Source organism: Terrapene carolina, unplaced genomic scaffold (assembly GCF_002925995.2).
Source record: "Terrapene carolina triunguis isolate 2854851 unplaced genomic scaffold, T_m_triunguis-2.0 Scaffold740, whole genome shotgun sequence".
Lineage (NCBI taxonomy): Eukaryota > Metazoa > Chordata > Testudines > Emydidae > Terrapene > Terrapene triunguis.
The window spans coordinates 1,567,076-1,586,827 of record NW_020665091.1 but is presented as its reverse complement, the minus strand read 5'-3'; the positions used below and the strand labels follow the sequence as shown (position 1 = coordinate 1,586,827).

General features: G+C 42.9%; 1 protein-coding gene across 1 annotated transcript in view; it reads right to left on the bottom strand.

Moving 5' to 3' along the window:
• Positions 1–7,939: 7,939 nt before the first annotated feature.
• LOC112108610 overlaps positions 7,940–19,752 on the bottom strand; it is a 75,043-nt gene continuing 63,230 nt past the window's right edge. The window contains exons 16-19 of the mRNA XM_026660231.1: positions 11,072–11,561; positions 10,622–10,639; positions 9,711–9,817; positions 7,940–8,089 (exon numbers count right to left, since the gene is read on the bottom strand). Of these exons, the coding sequence (XP_026516016.1) occupies positions 8,078–8,089; positions 9,711–9,817; positions 10,622–10,639; positions 11,072–11,561 (627 nt within the window). The 3' untranslated portion in view covers positions 7,940–8,077. The remainder of the gene's footprint in view (positions 8,090–9,710; positions 9,818–10,621; positions 10,640–11,071; positions 11,562–19,752) is intronic.

Below are 19,752 nucleotides of genomic sequence, written 5' to 3'. Positions count from 1 at the left end.
TAAAACAGGTTGTAAAATTTAGCAGTCTTGGTGTTCTGTCTGTGTGTGTACACTAATCATTTGAGTGTAGGACAGGTGTATGGAGCTCCTGTTCAGTACAGTGCAAAGGCAGGGTGGTGAGTATATGTCATGGTGCATTGGGGAGAGGACAGAGTTAAGGTTGCATGGGCATTTACCTTAACTTTTCCTTTCCTGGTTGTCACAAGCTTGTGTTTTGTGGCACTCAATGTTCTGGAAGGGCACAAAATATTTTGTTTTGTTTTGTTTTTTAACAGAAAGAGAAAAGTTGTTGGTAGGAGTTAGTGGTCATTTAGGTTTCTGTAGTTATCATGCAGGTATGCAGCTGAGATGCTACTGTGGCCAGGTAATGAGAATAATAGCTAGCTCTGACATAGTGCTTTTCATCAGTACATCTCAAAGAACTTTACCAAGGAGGGAAACATAATTATCCCTCTTGTATAAATGGGGAAGCTGAGGCAAAGCAAGTTGAAATGACTTAGCCAAAGCCATATAGCAGGCCTGTGGTAGAGTCAGGAACAGAACCCAGGCTGTCTGAGTCTACTATTCCCTAATTAGGCCACACAGCTGCTATGTGACTGTTAAGTGTCGCCCCCCAACCCCCTTTGTTATTGTAGAATGGGGGTAATGGTCGGGCTTTGAAATGTTTGGAGTGCGTTGTTTCTTACGAGGCTGGTGAGAGAAAACTCAAGTATGGTCTCCATCCCCAAAACTTGACTGTTTTTTTACATGGGCGCTATAGTCACTTTAAGCACATGAGAAAAGACTGGTGTATCTCCCACCATCTCCACGCCCTCCCTTACCATCCCCCGCAATGTATAGCTCCACACCATCATTTCCAGCTCCCCTTCCCCTTCCCATCCAATTAAGCCATTAGTACTTTAAAAGCCCAGTCTGCAATCAAAGTTTATAAAATCTGTGAACTTTAAGAAAAGCTGTTTTTTCAGGGTCTGTATCTTGGGAACCCCTTGGTCAAATGACTGTAAATTTGGATCACTAACCCTACCCCACACTCCCATGAGGCACACCAAATTTCAAGGCATTCTGATTAACCATGAGGATTTAGAGCACTTCAAAGCATCATCCTTTAATTAGCAAGTGACTCTTAACCTTAACTGCCACTCTGCTATAATCATAGAAATCATAGAATCATAGAACTGGAAGGGACCTCAAGAGGTCATCTAGTCCAGTCCCCTGCACTTGTGGCAGGACAAATTATTATATAGACCATTCCTGACAGGTATTTGTCTAACCTGTTCTTAAAAATTTCCAATGATGGAGATTCCACAACCACCCTAGGCAATTTATTCCAGTGCTTAACCACCTGGACAGTTAGGAAGTTTTTCCTAATGTCCAACCTAAACATCTCTTGCTGCAATTTAAGCCCATTGCTTCTTGTCCTCCTCCTTGTAACAACCTTTTTTATGTACTTGAAAACTGTTATCATGTCCCCTCTCAGTCTTCTCTTTTCTAAACTAAACAAACCCATTTTTTTCAATCTTCCCTCATAAGCCATGATTTCTAGACCTTTAATCATTTTTGTCATTCTTCCTGGACTCTCTCCAGTTTGTCCACATCGTTCCTGAAATGTGGCGCCCAGAACTGGACACAATACTCCAGTTGAGGCCTAACCAGTGCAGAGTAGAGCGGAAGAATTACTTCTCGTGTCTTGCTTACAACACTCCTGCTAATACATCTCAGAAGGATGTTCGCTTTTTTTGCAACAGCAAAGAACCAGGAAGAGTTCAAAAGACATGGGAAATTAGAGAACAACCACAAAACTTGCCTTCAGGAAAGACAAGGGGGGCCCTGCAGCCCCCTGCTATTCCAGTGCTGGGCTCCCCACACAGCTCTGCCAATGCTCCTCATATTTGACTCATATTTAGCTTGTGGTCCACTATGATCCCCAGATCCCTTCCCGCAGTCCTCCTTCCTAGGCAGTCATTTCCCATTTTGTATGTGTGCAACTGATTGTTCCTTCCTAAATGGAGTACTTTGCATTTGTCCTTATTGAATTTCATCCTATTTACTTCAGATCATTTCTCCAGTTTGTCCAGATCATTTTGAATTTTAATCCTATCCTCCAAAGCACTTGCAACCCCTCCCAGCTTGGTATCGTCTGCAAACTTTATAAGTGTACTCTCTATGCCATTATCTAAATCATTGATGAAGAAGATATTGAACAGAACCAGACCCAGAACTGATCTCTTCGGGACCCCACTCATTATGCCCTCCCAGAATGACTGTGAACCACTGATAACTACTCTCTGGGAAAGTTTTTCTAGTGCTGAAGACAAAAAAACAAAGGGCGAAACCAACAAGATGCATATGTAATTATATGCGTACCATGATCTCTCACTGCTGGAACTCTCATTCCCCCTTGACCCCACCAAAATGCCTTCCATATCTCAAGAGCTATCATAAGTTTTCAGTGTAAGAGGTAGATTATAGCACCCTTATGTAGTACCATGTTTCACAAGTAGTGCCATTGACTTCAGTGGTACTATTCATGGTATAAAGTACTCTTTGATGTTAGGGAGCCAAAAAAAAACGGCCCTAAATGGCTGCAACATAAGAAAGCACAAACATAAAGTCTCCCTAAGAGAGTATGGTGTGTGTGTCACCTGTGGAACATCCTGCATCTGAACTAAACACCAAGAAGCACCTGGTTGCAGCAAACTGTAGATTTCTGGAAAGATAAAGGTGCAGTGCATGGAAAACCAAATCTTAACAGTTATAGACATGTGTACAGCACTTTCAGATTGTTTGCTTATTGTCATCCCTTGCTGAATTCTGTCTAATTAAATTGTGAGATCTTAAATCAAATTTTTCATGCCATAAAGCATCATACACCTATGGTGCTGTTTCATATATGCATAGTAATAATGACATTGAGCTACAAGGGAAAATTTCAAGCTGGATAACTAGGAAACATTCCCTCACAGTGAGAAAATGTATTATCCTGCACTCTAGTTTCCCAAGGGAAAAGTGGAAGCCCTGTTACTTAGATATTTAAAACTAGACCAGAGGCAGCTCTGGAGAACAGAGTAGGGAACAATCCTGCAGTGACTGTGAGGAAAAAGGGGGTGCTGAGGCACTATGCAATCAGCAGTTCTCTTTCAATGCCTCATGTTTGTCATTCAAGAGAGACCCAGAAAAATCATGTTTTTCTCATTTTTGAAAACAGGTCAGTGACCTACAAAGACCCACAAACCTCTAGTTTTCATGTGACACATCAGGAGCAACGGCTGCTTCTGCAAACACCCGCTGCAGCCTTCTGTGCAGCAAGATTCTGTGATAACACAAGGCGGCCAAACCACCAGCCTAGGTGGGACAGATAGGCACTGCTATTTCAGTCTAAAAAGTGCCTCAGAGTGGAGTGCGGGGGTGCTGTGGAAAGAAGTGATGATGAGTTACAGAAACGGTTTCACAAGCAAATGTTAAACCGCATCCTGTTATGTATAAAACTCAACTGCTATTCTCGTAAATGAACAATATCAAGGTTGGTTAGGCTCATAATTTAAGCCATTCCCTTGCCTCTTTTAATCTGCGTACGAGGCCGTTTGAAATGTTCTCTGCCATCCCATGCTGAGCTCTCCAGCTCCATCTCACCCTTGAACTGCAGCACCCGCTACTATTGCAGCCCTGGGCTCCCCTCACAGCTCTGCCAATGCCCCTGAGTCCTGCCCTGCAGCCTCCTGCTATTCCAGTGCTGGGCTCCCCACACAGCTCTGCCAATGCCCCTCAGTCCTGCCCTGTTGCTCCCCTGCTATTCAAGACCCTGCTATTCACCTTCCTTTTCTAGGAGAGATTACTGATAATACTGAAGTGCACAAATGGGGACTATGGTGATTTTAACCAAGCCTGTCTAGGCAGCTTTGTACGTTTTTGGACCCTAGTTATCATTTTCCCTTAGCCTTTTTGCTGCTGTCCTTAGATCTGTATTGCATCGAAGCCCTTCCACAATAATGATTGAACTCTTTAAAGAGATATGGAAGTTATGTCTCTTTAAGTAAGAATTTATCCTTCCAAGGGAGAGTATTGCCGTCTGAATCCCTGCTCATTACCACAAACATGGCAATGATATTGTTCCATTACTAGATGGCAAAGGTAGAATTATCAATAATAATGCAACAGAAGTGTTCAATGAATATTTCTTTTCTGTATTTGGGGAAGAAACAGACGCTGCAGTCTAATCATATAGTGATGATAACACTCTTTCCATTCCACTAGTATCTCTGGCCGATGTTAAACAGAATGTACTAAAGTTAGATATTTTTAAATAGCAGGTCCAGATAACTTGCATGAGAGAATTTGAAAAGATCTGACTGAAGAGCTCTTAGTGGACCATTAATATTGATTTTCAATAGGTCTTGTAGCTCTCAGGAGGTTCCAGAAGACTGGAAGGAAACGAATGTTGTGCCAATTTTTAAAAAGGGTAAACAGGATGACCTGGGTAATTACAGACCAGTGAGTCTGACATCGATCCTGGGCAAGATAATGGACAGGCTGATACAGAACTTGATTAATAAAGAATTAAATGTGAGTAATGTAGTTAATGCAAATCACTGGGGGTTTATGGGAAACAGATCCTGTCAAACTAACTTGATATCTTTTTTTGATGAGATGACAATTTTTTGATAAAGGTAATAGGGTGACAATATATTTAGATTTCTGTAATGTGTTTGACTTGGCACTGCCTAACATTTTGATTAAAAGACTAGAACGATGTATTAAAAACTGGCTAACTGATAGGTCTAGAAATGAAAGAGACAAGGTGAAGAGGTAATATTTTTTATTAGAACAAACTGTGTTGGTGAGGGAGACAAGCTTTCAAGCTACACAAAGCTCTTTTTCAAGTCTGGGAAAGGAACTCCCAGCATCACAGCAAAATGCAGAGCGGAACAGATTGTTTAGCATAACTAGTTAACACATATTGTAAGGAACCATTCAAGGTAGAGTGGCCTAAATCTTGTCTCTCTCCCCAACAGAAGTTAGTCCAATAAAAGATATTACCTCACCCATCTTGTCTCCTGACTACCTAATATTCTGGGACCAACATAGCTACAACTACATTGCATAGGTCTCAAAATGTAATTGTAAACTGGGAATAGTCATTGAGTGGATGTGTTTCAAGTGGGGTCACACGGGATCAGTTCTTGGCCCTATACTATTTAACATTTTATCAATGACCTGGAAGAAAACATAACATCATTACTGATAAAGTTTGCAGATGATACAAAAATTGCAGACGATACAAAAATAACAAAGACAACAGGTTGAGAACAATGTGGATTGCTTGCTAAACTGGGCACAAGCAAATAATATGTGTTTTAATATGACTAAACGTAAATGTATACATCTGGGAATAAATTACTTAAATAATGGGAGACTATCCTGGGAAGCAGTGACTCTGAAAAAGATTTGGGGATCATTGGGGATAATCAGCAGAACATAAGCTCCCAGTGTGACTCTGTGGCCAAAAAAGCTAATGCAATCTGTGTTGTATAAACAGGAGAATCTCGAGTAGGAGCAGAGAAATTATTTTCATCTCTGTATTTGGTATTTTTGCAACTGCTGCTGGAATACTGTGTGCATTTCTGGTATCCACAATTCAAGAAGTATGTTGATAAATTGGAAAGGGTTCAGAGAAGTGCCACCAGAATGATTAAAGGATTAGAAAACCTGCCTTATAGATGCAAAAGGCTCAATCTATTTAGCTTCACAAAGAGAAGTGTAAGGGGTAATTTGATTACAGTCTATAAGTATCTACATGGGGAAAAATATTTAATAATGGGATCTTCAATATAGCAGAGAAAGGTATAACATGATCTGATGGCTGGAAGTTGGTTCTAGACAAATTCAGACTGGAAATAAGGCATAAATCTTTAACAGTGAGAGTAATTAACCATTGGAACAATTTACTAAAGATTGTGGTGGATTCTCCATCACTGATAATTTTTAAATCAAAATTAAATGTTTTTCTAAAAAATCTGCTCTAGGAATTATTTTGGGGAAGATCTATGGCCTGGGTTATACAGAATTTCAGACTAGATGATCACAATGGTCTCTTCTAGCCTTGGAATTTATGAATCTATGAAAACATAAAACTAGAGATGGGCATGAGTCACAAAATTCAGATCTGGATTTGAACTTATAGAATCTGGGGGTGTTTGGATACTGGGCTTTGGCTTGGACATATCTCTACATAACAGATGTCCTTGCTTCCCCTCACCGTGCCTTGGGATTAAATGAGCTGCCTCTGAATCACTCAATATTTAACCTGAGGAACCCACTGCCAAAGGATATTAATTTAGTAAGAGTAAAAAAAATGGTTAGACAATCTTATGAATAAGGATATTTGTAGGGACACTATCTGGGGTTATCAGTTCTCCTGCTTCACTGTCTGTGGTGAGGAAGAAACTCCTCTTGTTGTATAATATTGTACCATTTTTAGATGGTTTCCACTACTAATGCCCATTAAAAAACAAGAAATGTATGAAACATAAAAACTTGTGTTATCTATTTTTCAAGCTTAAAACAGCACTGACTGCTAAGCAGTATATGGCTCCCATTTTTCACTATTGTCCCTTTCCCTTCCTTACTTCCACACCACGATAATAATAAATGGCTTGAAATGAAATGTTCCATTACTATTATGAGAGCCCTTCTAGTGGTAGCAATGCTACTTTACATGTGGTGCAACTCAAAATGCTACATGGTAAAAGAAGTGAGCCAGCATGGCTGCCTCTTCACTACAAAACTCACCATAGCCTGGTGTCATTATTTCTTGTGTTATCTTCCAGATTTCACCTATGTCTACTCTACAGAGGCTATGCTGGCATAGCTATCTCAGCATGGCCTCCTTGTGTAGACATAGCCCATACCAACAGAAGTTTTTGTGTCCATGTAGGCACACCACCTCCCTCAATGATGTTAGTTATGTCAAAAGAAACAATCTTCTATAGGCATAGCTGCAACTACACTGGGTATTTTCTCTGCGTAGATATGTCGGTTGGGGCTGTGTTTTTTTCACACCCCTGACTGACGTAGCTATGCCAATATAATTTTTTAAGTATAGATCAAGCCTGAGAATGTAAGCGCCTAGTGTCAGGACCCTTGTCTTTTTACCTGTAGAGTGCCATGCACTCCTGTGGGTTTCTGTAAAGATACTTAAGATAGATATTTAGATAGATGGACAAAATAGGGGAGAGAGAGTTAAGCTTTCTTATTCTCCATTATCAAAAACGGGACTGGATGAGATGGAACAGTGTTTTTTTCAACACAGCAAGAAGTAAGATACTAGTGTAGATGGATGCATGGTTCTCTCCTGGTAAACTAGTAGATGGGATGACACTGGACTAGATGGTCCAATGCTTTGGTCCACTGTAACAGGAAGGAGAAAACCTGACTAGTGGGAACAATGAGTTTCTTTCAGTAAAGCAGGAGGTGGGTTCCTCTTGGCAAAGCGATACAAGAGTAGGTGCACAGTGGGATGACATTGCATGGAGACTCCCTATTGTAATGGACTCATATACTGCAGCCAATACAATTGCTACATAATTCACACATAGAGACCCCTTGGGAGATTGGACTACAATTCTAGCCCTTCAGCTCAAGAAACACAGGCCTCTTCCATTTACACTAAGAGCGACAACCCAACCCCACTCCCCCACTTAGCTGGCAGTAGCGTTAGGTCCCTTATCCTTTCTGTGGCCTGACATCATTTGCTCATGTATTCACAAACAAAGCCAGTCTAATACACTATGTTCTCTAAGTTCTGTGAATGTTACAGGCATTTTTGTTTCATATTTTAGCAGCTGACAAAAAAAAATGCAGAAAACCTCATTAAGGATTCCATAAATGTTTATTAAAAGCTGCTGTTTCAAACAAGCAAATACAGCCAGACAACCCCAAATTGCTGTCTTTGTACATTTATTGTAACAAAAGCCTAAGTGCTGTGCTGGTTTCTGAAAAAAATCAGGACTTGTAAAACGAATGCAGCTGCAGCTCCTTCTTTCTCCAGGAAGTTGTGTCATCCACCTTGGGTCAGCTTCTTCTACTGCACTTGCTGTGGGAGGGAAGGGAATAGAACTGGAGATTAGTCATGGGCCACCACTAACCACTGAGAACCAAGCAATGATCATCCTGTGATTGAAACACCAGGGGGAGGAGCAAACAGTCAAGTTTTCCATAGTGCAGCTTGTTCATGCACAGCCATCCCCATCTCCATTCTGGTTCATAGATTAAGGATCTAGATAGATTAATTTATGAGGAGACATTAAAGGAACTAAATATGTACTGGGTACCTAATTGACAGAAGGTTGATTAAATTAGATTAATATTTTAGTAGATAGATAGATCAGCTGGTTCTCCTTTCACTGATGCTGGTGTAAATCAGGAATAACTCCATTTACATTAATGGGATCACACCAACATAATACTGGTGTAAGGGCTGGTCTACACTAGAAAATTAGGTCAGTATAACTATGTTGCTCAGGGATGTGAAAAATCCACACCCCTGAGTGACAGAGTTAAACTGACCTAACCCCTGGTACAGATAGCACTAGATCAACAGGAGAATTTTCCCATTGACGTAGCTACCACCTCTCGGGGAGGTGGATTACATCCTCCGACAGGAGAACCACTCTCACCAGCATAGGTAGTGTCTTCACTGAAGTGCTGTAGCGTTTTAAGTGTAGACAAACCCTTAGTAACAGAAAAATCAGGGTCACTGTGTTTGAATGGTGTACACCTCAAGGATAGACACAAATTGACCCTGGGGACTAGACCTCAGGAAACAACCCTCTATTGACTGGTGTGGGGGAAGAAAATGGACAAATTGTGACCAAATGTGTCTTTTTATCTGTAATTTCTCAGATTCCCACTGCCACCAGCCAGTGCTATAGCTGGAGGGGATTCACTGCTATTTTATTGTTGGTGCTTCCTGTTAAGTAATGGTCAGGGGCATATCCGATGGGTGAAACCTTACACTGGATTTTCCCATTCAGTCACTAAGGCTATGAAAGTTTCTGCACAACAGAAACTGTGGTTTCTGCTTGACTATGCTGAAGGCCTCATGTGTGATTGGAAAAGAAAGAGTCAGCTCAGATGGCCTCAAGATATTTCCGATAAGCACTGTTAAAAATGAGAAAGAATGGATGACTGCAAGCACACCACTAGATAAACAAGCTTTCTTAACTCACTCTCTCTTTAGTTTTTTATTCTCTCTCTCATTTTCTTTCTCTTTCCCTCACATGTTTTCTGATTCTCTCTCTGTTCTCTCATTTTTTCTCGGTTGTTTCACTCTCTCTTCCTCTTCTCTCAATTTTCTCTCATTCCCCATCTTTTGTCTATGTCACATTTCACTCTTCCTCTTCCTTCTCCTGTCTCTCTCTTGCATTCTCTCTCCCCCTTTCTCTCTCTCAACACTTGCACTCTCTCCATCACTCTAGCTCACTCTCTTACAAACCAGGAGATGCAGAGACATGGGGGAAGGGGGGCGCAGAAACACTTCACTAAACTGTTTTGCATCTTAAAAGTCGTGCAGATTTCATTGGGGGGTGGGGGGAGGCGCAGAGGTTCATGGCTGTTCTCATTTTGTCCAAACTATTCCCCTCCCCACCCACCACCTCTATTCTAGTTAGAATGGACCTGGTCCAGAGTGCATAGAATAAGAAACCTCCTCTCACCTTGTTCCTTAGCATTAGCCCCATCACAAAGACCCCATACAAGGCACTCTTGAAAATGAGCAGAACGTACACACTCTTGCCTGCCATGGCACTTCTCAGATACGACTCTGAAAAGCAAGGGGGGAAATAATACATCAAAACCAACAGAGAAGTGAAAGATTTCTTTGGAGAATTTACCTAGCCCAGGGGGGTTCTTTTAATCCTATAGATTAGCAGAAAATAGTGGATTTTACAGATAAGCATTGCACCGACTGCCCATTTGGCTGCCTATGGCTGTACCATCAAGGAGGGCTGGATCCAAAGCTAAAGATTGTCAGCCCTGGCCAGCAATTGGTTTGAAGACTGCTAAGGAAAACCTAAGTTTGAAGAAGTGGTGGTGACTCAGAAGATGGCAGCCTTCCCCCAAAGCTAACATTGATCCCAATACATCAGTGTGGTGCTAGGGGGTGCTGTGCTGCAGAGAGTGGGGTAGGTGACTCAATAGGGGGTGCTGTCCCTTCTGAGTCAGTACTGAACCTACTGATCCAGTGTGGTCTTAGGGGCTCTGTGCTGCTGAAGGTTATATCTTTAGGATGAGATCTAAAGCTGAGGTCCTGGCCACTGGTGGTTAGTACAGGTCCCACAGAACTTTTTGTGAGTGGAGGGGTGTGAGTCCCAGTGTATGTTCCTATGCACATACTCACACGTGCACACCCACATCTCTGTGAACCAAGAAACATGTACACACATATGCACCCACACATACAAATATGCACATAAGCACATGCACACCTGTGTATGACAGCATGAATACATATGCCCACATGCACAAACATCCACAGCAGTAAATCAATGTATACATACGTGCATGCACACCTGAACATTCATGTGCACATGCATACCATACAGAGGGAGAAGGGGCTTTAACTGACCTTCTGAGACACTGCAATCTGAAAGGAGAAACAAGCAGAAGTTAGTATCTGAGCCCAGCTATATGTGCCTTTTACAAGGAACTCCCAGTTTCCCACAATTAATTGGGTGGGGGAAGGGTGGAAGGGAGAATTATGTGTCTATTCACTAGCTGGTAGGAGAGCTGATTTGGATTCCAGTCCCGGTCTCAGATCCCAAGGGCTGGCAGAGGCTGGAGTGTGGCATACAGTGGTCCTGGTGCCCCAGGGTTTAGCAAATTGCTCTGCTTTGCAGAACTCTGCGGTGACAATTCCCACTCTTGGACTCTCTCTTGGGACAGCAGTGATTTAAGTGGTGATGACATAGTGTGCTGGGCAGGAGCCCTGCCTTCCATTCCAACTCCTAACCCTACAGGTGGGAATGCTGAAGAGGCCAGATCCCAGCACACTAGGGCTTTTGTGCTCAGTACTCACCAGCTACACCACTGATGACTTCATCATATGTTTGTTTCTCAATCCCGTAGAATTCAACACGGCACTGGAATACGTTCTTGGGGTTGGACCATTCCTGGCGTGAGATCCTCAGGCGGCTGGTCAACGAGTATTTTTTTTTGGTTTTGTCCATAAGAGATTCATCCGTCCTCACCCCCTCTTTCCTCTCAACACCGTTCACCCACCAAACCAGCTTGATGTGGTCAGGGTAGAAACCTGTGACCAGGCACACCAGGGTGGCCTTCCTCTTCTCTTTGATCTCCTGCTTCGATGGGGGAAAGATGGCCACTTTGGGGGCATTGATGTTGGACACATCCTCTGGAACAGAAATCAAGATGACACAGAGAGCCCTGCACAAACCTTGTCCTGCCTTGTGCCAACAACCCCTCCTGGATCCATGTATCTGACTCTGAATGTGTTGTGTGAGGAGGGAGATGCTTCTAGAGGCAGATTCAATGCCCTCTTTAGAACTCTACACAGAAGGCCCATCATTTTAAATCAAAAGAGAAAATTATATTTTTTTATTATACTGTACTCGAGTCTCAATCAGTAACCACTGTATATGTACCACTTCCACTGAAGACAATAAGAAGTGTTGGCTGCAGAATCTGGCCCCAATATTTAAAAAAAACAGCTACAGAGCAAATGTAAAGTCTCTATATCTCGTCATTGATTGAGCCCTGTTGCTCTGTAATTCCTTACTGCATTGGGGTGCTCTGTTTCACCTCAGAAAAAGATGCTGAAGACTGCACCCTCCTTTTGCTAACCCAAACTTTCCAATCTCTCAGCAAGCTCTCCTTGCTTTCTCTCCCGCAATTTTAAAAAGGACAAAAGAAAGAAAAAATCCAGCCCACAAATATCCAAAGAGAAGCTTGAGACAGAAGCCCAAGACTGTGAATGTTTTGTTATTTAGCAAACAAACAAACAAACAAACAAACAAACAAACAAACAAACAAACAAACAAACAAACAAACAAACAAACCCTTCCTTACCCAGGACAGTCAGTTTGGTTCCTGTGCCAAAATACTGTTCATATCCAGAGCACAGAGACACAGGGCAGTAGTAAAACTGAGCAAAGTAGCAACTTACAGTTCAAGGGCTTGACTCTACACACTCCTCACACAGGCTGAACTCTCATTGAAGTCAATGGAAGTTTAGCCTGAATAGGGACTGCAGGGGTAGGCCTGTGGTGTCTCTCTATAGAGACAAAATGAACACATGTGAATACAAACCTATATGACCATGAAAGGCACATAGGGAGGACCTCTGCTATTGATGTACTTCCCACTTTCACAGGACTCATCAGCTCCATCGCTTCCACTACAGTTTTCTTTATTCTGCTCTTGACTTTGCAGTGGCAGAGGGGATACTACACCCATTCCACAAGGGGAGTCAATTCCATGGCCCACTTCCTCTGGCTCATAATAATTTTTTCCTATTGTTTAATACTAGATTTTCCTTCCTGGATGCTAGGTTTTCCATCTTTGTCCTGCCATCTTCTGAAAGAGATCCCCATTCTTCCTCCACAGATATTATTTCTTCAAGGGAATGATGTATAGACAGTGCCTTATTGGACAGAGGGGGCAGTGGGTTTCAATGAACAGAGCACCAGACTCTGTGGGCCAGATTTTCAAAAGAGCTCAACTCACATATATGCAGCAAACTAGGAGGACAGATTTTCAAAGGCTCAGCATGTTGGGTGGAGAGCTCTTTTGAAAATTGGGCCATGAATAAAGAGGTTTGGGTTCTGTTCCCAACTAGGCCACACTTGTTATGTGACCTTGGGCAAGTCACTTAACTGATCTGTGCCTCAATTTCCCAAGCTGTAAAACTTGTAATGTCCACCCAGCCTAGTGAAGTGCTTTGAAATCTATGGATGCAAAATACTAAATATTATTATGAAGAGTTTTCTTACCACATTCCTAGTATATATGATTAAATTAACACGTTATCTGTGGACCTGTATGAATATAGTCTAAAAACCAAGCTATTAATTACAGATGGTTGAATTTTTTTTGTTTCTAATTGTTTTATCAAAAAATTGGAAACATTCTGTAGAAATGTTGACTGAAATAATGTGTTATCGTTTTCTTCAAAAATTTTCTGATAAAAGAATTCCTATTTTTAACTAGTGCTTCTATTCATCCAACCTCCCCGTGTCTCTTCTACCAGCATTACAGAGGGATTGTATGGGCTGTTCTAATCTATTGCAGAACCAGGAGTACATGGATAAGAATTGTGAACAGAAAAAATAAGGCTGACCACTCAACAACATTTCCTCATGGTGAAAGTCTGTTAAGTTGTGTCTGCAAATAAGTGTGTCTGAGTGAGCAGAATCTCAGCCCTTAGACATGGGGAAAAGACTTGTTTCATTACGCCTACTGTACCCCCTCTTCTCAAGCAGAGCAAGGCTATTCCTTACAGCAGTGACTCTCAACCTTTCCAGACTATTATACCCCTTTCAGGAGGTTGTTTGTCTTGCATACCTCCAAGTTTCACCTCACTTAAAAACTACTTGTTTACAAAATCAGACATAAAAATACAAAAGTGTCACAGCACACTAGTACTGAAAAATTGCTCACTTTCTCATTTTTACCATATAATTATAAACTAAATCATGAGCTCCAGTTTGAGAAACAGTATGAACAAGTCATTGTCTGTATGAAATTTTAGCTTGTACTGACTTTGCTAGAGCTTTTCATGTAGCCTGTTGTAAAACTAGGCAAATATCTAGGTGAGTTGACATACCCCCTGGAAGACCTCTGCGTACCCCCAGGGGTATGTGTACCCCTTGTTGCGAACCACTGCCTTACAGTACACTCTCAAGGGGCTTCGACCATTTCCCTTTGGAGACTATTTCAAGATCTCTCCCCACACACACTAGAAATGATTCCCGATACCCTATGTGAAGGATTTCTCTTTAATTCAGTTCCAGCCCCTTTATTCCTAGTTATTGCCTCATGGACTACACTTAAAACCAATCATCTTCCTCCTTAGTATTTCATCCTTCCCTGCCTTTCGCTCTTGTGTGTCTTCTTTGTCTGTTTCCTTTTTTATTCCTTTTTTTCGTCACCTTTTTATTACAAATCCAGCACACTCTCCTTAAATATGCTCTCCAGACATGTCCCAGGCAGATCACATAATGTTAGGCACAGAATTATCTTTTCTGATATAGATTGGTGCAATCACAAACCAGCAAGAAAAAAAACTCTGGGGGTGAAATGCTGGCCTTATTAAAGTCAGTGGGAGTTTGCCATTGACGCCAAGGGAGCCGCGATTTCACCCAAGTGTTTTACGCCTTCCTTTTTCAGATCTTCCCAAAATGAAAATGCCTTTTATTGGCTATGGGTTTCTTAGGAAATGTACAGATCCCACTGGGCTGCTAGAGAAAGATCATGAGATGATAAAACTATTTATTTTTCTTACCTAGAACTGTGAGTCGGGTTCCGTCTCCAAAATATTGCACTGAGCCAGAACCAGAGCACAGCATTTCCCCCCCATGCTACAAATGCCCTGGAACAGAGACTCGTTTCTACTTACCTGCTTTTCATTATTTGATGTTTCTCTGCTTCATCCCTCACTCTCCTGTTTTAATCTCTGTCTGTCTGTTTCTCTGTCCCTCTTTTCTCTAGATTAACCCCATTAGAGACAAGTTCATCAATTTGGCTGCCACCAGAAATGGTTCTAAAAACTGTTTTTTATTCTAGTCTCTTTGCCTGCTATTTTCTTTCTTTCTTTGTTTGTTTCTCTCTTTCTACTCACCCAGAACTGTCAGCTGTGTCCCTGCTCCAAAATACTGTGTGTTTGCTCCAGTTCACAGCCTCTTGGAGCTGCACCAAAACCATCCCTCCCAATCCTCCTCTCCATCCAAACCCCACCAAAACCACTCTACACTCCTTAGGGACTGGGCAGAACAGGGTTGCTTTGGTGGGGATAGGGGATACTGCCATCTCCATAAAGTGCCGTTAGATTGTATTTAGTCTATTTTCTCCTAGCCAGTGCAGAATTGTTCTCTATAGTCTACTCTCCTGGGCTTTGTCCTGCCCTAGTTTTAAATAACTCAAGCAATGACACTTGCGGAGAATATTCTACATGCTGCTATCCACCCCAAAGGCTTCCTTCTTCATTCAGTTTTACCAATTCATGCTTCAAGAATCCTGCCCCTTTCACACTCCCAAACCCAGTCCTCTCCCAGCGTGGGGTATATGTTATGTTATTTTGTCATCATGTTCACTCACCCAGAACTGTCAGTCGAGTTCCGGCTCCAAAATACTGGATGTCTGTGGACCACAGCTTCACATTGCAACATCAAAACTACTCACTACCCAGTCCTGAAGTGCTCCCCATGAGATGCCATTGTTAACCCTTAAAATGCTGGACTCTTCCAGAATCATAGCCAAAGGCATGCTCAGGAGAAAGTATGTGCATCTAGCCATCTAGCTGTGCTGTCTCAGCAGCATTTAGAAGACTAATATCCTGTATGTGCTCCCCAATGATGATTTGGATCAGACCTCATATTTCAAAAGTCCCCTCATTTCCCTTTCCACAGTAAAGCACCTCATCCCCTGCTTCTGCACCTCAGCCTCAGCGTCACCACACACTCCCAGGGTCAACGTTTATCCTCCAAGTTCCTTCTCCCACCTTCCCCCTCCTTTACATCCCCATCCAATCTCTCTGTTTGTTCTATGATTCTATGATTCTCCCAGCTGCTGCAGGATAGTCCTATTGCTAATGAATCTCTGTACCCTGACCTCAATCTTCTTCCCCTCACCACCTTTTCAGGGACAGATGCTACCTTAGACATTGCAATAGGAAGACAGAGTCATCCCAGGACTTATACTGGATCGGGATGGGGGAGGGGGCAGAGGCACCACCTCTGAATAGGTGTAGTATAATTGTGGGCTGCTGGCACTGCATGGGCTTCATTTCTAAGAGAGTCCAGCTAGCACCCTAAGTGGGCACTGAGCAGGGCTTCCAGGCGTTTCCATCAGATATATATTGCAATCTAGATATTGAGTATCACTCTGGGGGCCCATGTGCTCTCCCTTCTTTCTCTGATTAGATTTGAGATCTCCTCCCATTCCGGACTTGAAGGAGATGCTCCAGCCATTAACCACATGAGATTAGAACCATATACAGTCTTTCTTTCTTTCTTTCTTTCTTTCTTTCTTTCTTTCTTTCTTTCTTGTCAATAATTTTATTAGCATGGCAAGAAAATGTTGGCAAAGTTAATACTGCAGTTGTCTATGCCCAGGACAGGTTTAATATCAGTAATGGGGCTGATTAGTTTGTTCTCTTCCCCAGTCATCAACTCCCTTCCTCTCCCTCTGTCTCTCTCAGTGTCTCTCCCCAAACCTTTTTCTTGCTGTATTTACCAGCCTATGACCTGCTAGCTCTGTCCCAGACACTATTGCTGGTATCTCTTACCCAGAACTGTGAGCCGTGTTCCCTCTCCGAAGTACAGTATATTTGCAGAACACAGCCTGACACCCCTATCAGCAAAGTTCTCGCTGGAGAGGGGAGAGGAGGGAAGGAGGCGGTGGGCTGCAGTGAAGGAGAAGTTCTCTTCCTCCTCTTCACTGTCAGCCAAAGACCCTGAAATCTCCCATCTGTCCTTCCCCAGGAGAGCAATTCTTGGCCTCTGGGTGATGAGGGAATCTGCCTGTTTGGGAGTGCTGAACACAGCATTGTGGTCCTAGAATCAGGTCACATTCCATCCAGCTTTAATCCTTTCCAGCCTTCCACCTTCTTTCCACCCACTCCTCCAAGCCCACACAGGAGGGCTTCTCCTTGCATAAGGAGTGGGAGTTACTCCCAGTGTGAGTTACTTGTACCCTGTTTGTATAGTGCTTTATGCAATCCTAGCCTTCATTGTCTTAAGCAATTCCCACTTCCCTTGGGCCACTCCCCATCCCATACCCTGCCATTGCACAGCCTAACAGATCTTCTGATCTGCCTGTTAAGACATACTCACCCCTTTGCAGCCTGGCATTCCCCCCTTTTCCTCAGTTTTATCCTGTTGATGCTATACTTACCCTCTTGGAGCACCCTAAATAATTCCTCCCCCTGCTTACCCTTCCCATGCATGTAGAATGCTTAGCTGGCATTTAGTCAAGTGAAACATATTTTCTTTTAATTGTTTCTCATCCTTCAGCCCCCTTCTGCTCTGTCAATATCTTTCTGGCATTGAGGGACCCAGAACTGAATGCAGTTTTCGAGATAGGGTCTCAGCGGAGCTGTAGAGAGGGGGTCTATACCATGCATGGCATTCTCAGTAGGGTCTGAGCATCACTGACTGGTAAATACTGGTCTCTGTCTATCTGTGTGGAAGATGACAATGTGTCACCACAGAAGCCTCTCCCAGGGCCAGTGGCAGACAATTGTTAGATCCCCGCAATTTTGCTGGCTGCCTCCACTTACCTAAGACAGTCACTTGGGTCCCTTGGCCGAAGTTCAGCGGGGAATTGTAAGAACACAGCGTGAAACTGTTATAATCAAAGTGAACGTCTTCAAAGGCAGAGGCAGCCAAAATGTAAAGCCCAAGGGAGCCTTGATCTCCTCTCCCCCAGCAGTTGCTGGAGGCTAGTAAACACTAGTCACAGGAGTATGGGGGGAACCTGTACATTTTGTGTTCTCATGGCATAAGCTGCTCACTGGCTTGTGCCAGCAGGTAATTGTCCCCCATGCTATGTAACACTAGCACAGAAATATCTGTTAATAGCTTGCCCTAAACCTTTCCAACCTTTGCTTCATGCAGCTGCTTCCTGTTCTTTCTGTTTCCATTTATGTAGATAATTCTCTGTTCCTTTGGAGGGATCTACAGACTCTGATCAAGTCCCACCATCACCTTGAGCCAGCTCTCCCCTGGGTTACATACACTGAGCTCCCTCAGTCTCTCTCTTGAAACACTCAAATCGTGGCATGAAGGCTTATTGCCTTGCTTTCTATATTATCTCCAGCGTTATTATTTTTAGTTCAAGTAGCGAGATGTTTTGGCGAATTCTCATCCCTTCTCCGAATGGCTTCCACATTCACATTCTCTGACTCCACATGTCTCTTTGCCTCTGTCCCTGTCTGGGTTCTTCTGTGTATTTTTCTTTTTCTCTCCATTTCTTTGTTTACTTAAATGACCAAGGACCACTTTTTATCCTGCCACCCACTGAAACCAGTGCAACTGTGGGAAAAGTTAGCTACTAAGGTAAAATTGAAACGATAAGGTAGAATGTCCACCTTTCTCATGGTTACATATTAGACACCAATCTTATCGGGGTTAAATGGGAAAACGCCCACTTTCCTTGCAATGTGTCTAACCAAAAAAGAAATAGTTATATGGGGACAAATTCCCTCAGACAAGAACTGTCGATTTTGCTAAGCTTGGTTCAGAGATACTTTGGAAGATGCATTTTCTTACCTAGAACTGTGAGCCTGGTCCCCGCTCCAAAATATACCGGCTGTGTGTTTACACAGCCTATTTGCTTACTGCTAAAACCTCCAGGCAGTAGCCCAAATGGCAGTGATTATTACCCTGAAATTTCTGTTAAGGTGAAGGAGACATTAAACCAGGCTTCCTTCTAACCTCTAATTGGAGCACCCAGTGCTGGCATAGTGTCAGTGCTATGGGGAAGAGGGGATGATGCCCCATTGGAAGGCACATTAAACTGCTTTGGAGGAGACATTAAACTGAGCTCCCTTCTGCTCAACCCTCATGGGCTGTTCCAGGTGGAGATTTGAGAACCACAGGGCACTTATTGGAAAGAGTTGCTGTCCAGACAACATTTCTTCGCTTTCAGCTAAAACACATTGTAATGCCAGAGGCTACATACCAGTGATAGTTGAGCTCAGAACATCAGCTACATTTGTTTGCACAATATGCTGCACTTAAAGTGCTTTGGGAAGACAAAGAAAGTAACAAGCTTTGAGAGAAAAAAAATCCTTCTATAGATCTTCCCATGGACTCTTTGCCCACCTGCCTCCTAACACTGAGCCTTTTCAGGCTATACAGGCACTAGAGGAGATATTCCAGGACACCCCTGACTCTCCCCAACCTGATCCCTTCCAAAATTTGCCAGTGCCTTTACAGCAGTGACTTTTAATCTGCTTGGATTTCACTTACCTAGCACTGTGAGCCTGGTGCCCTCGCCGAAGTAAGCTTCAGCGTAGTTACACAGTGATAGACCCACAGCCTAGAAACACCCCACAGTCTAGAAACACCACTGCCCCCCAAGGGGCTGCCATTTCTCAGGTGGACCCTGTTCTCTGCTCCTTTTACCCTTCCTTGAATCCTGAATTTACCTGGTGAAATGTCAGCCTGATGCCTATTTGCAAGCCTCTGGGAATTTGGGTGTTTGAGTCACATCATAGAAGTTAGAGATAGCAAAGATTTACCTTCCTTCCCCAATCCCATAGCCAGGGCAGGATTACCCCCTGCAGTGCAGTCTCTAGGGCTTTCTCCCAGTACTCACTTTAAATGATCCTGGAAATGGGGCCTCCTTTCCCTCTTTGCACCCTTGCAAATGGTTCTCATACCTACCGTTAGTCACCTTTATCCAAGCAATTACATTAATTTATTCCTGTCTAGTAAATCAACCCCTTACTGCTGTCTGTTGCTCGTGTCAGACATCCCTTCACTAATAGACTTTGCTTGGGATAATAGACAGAATGTC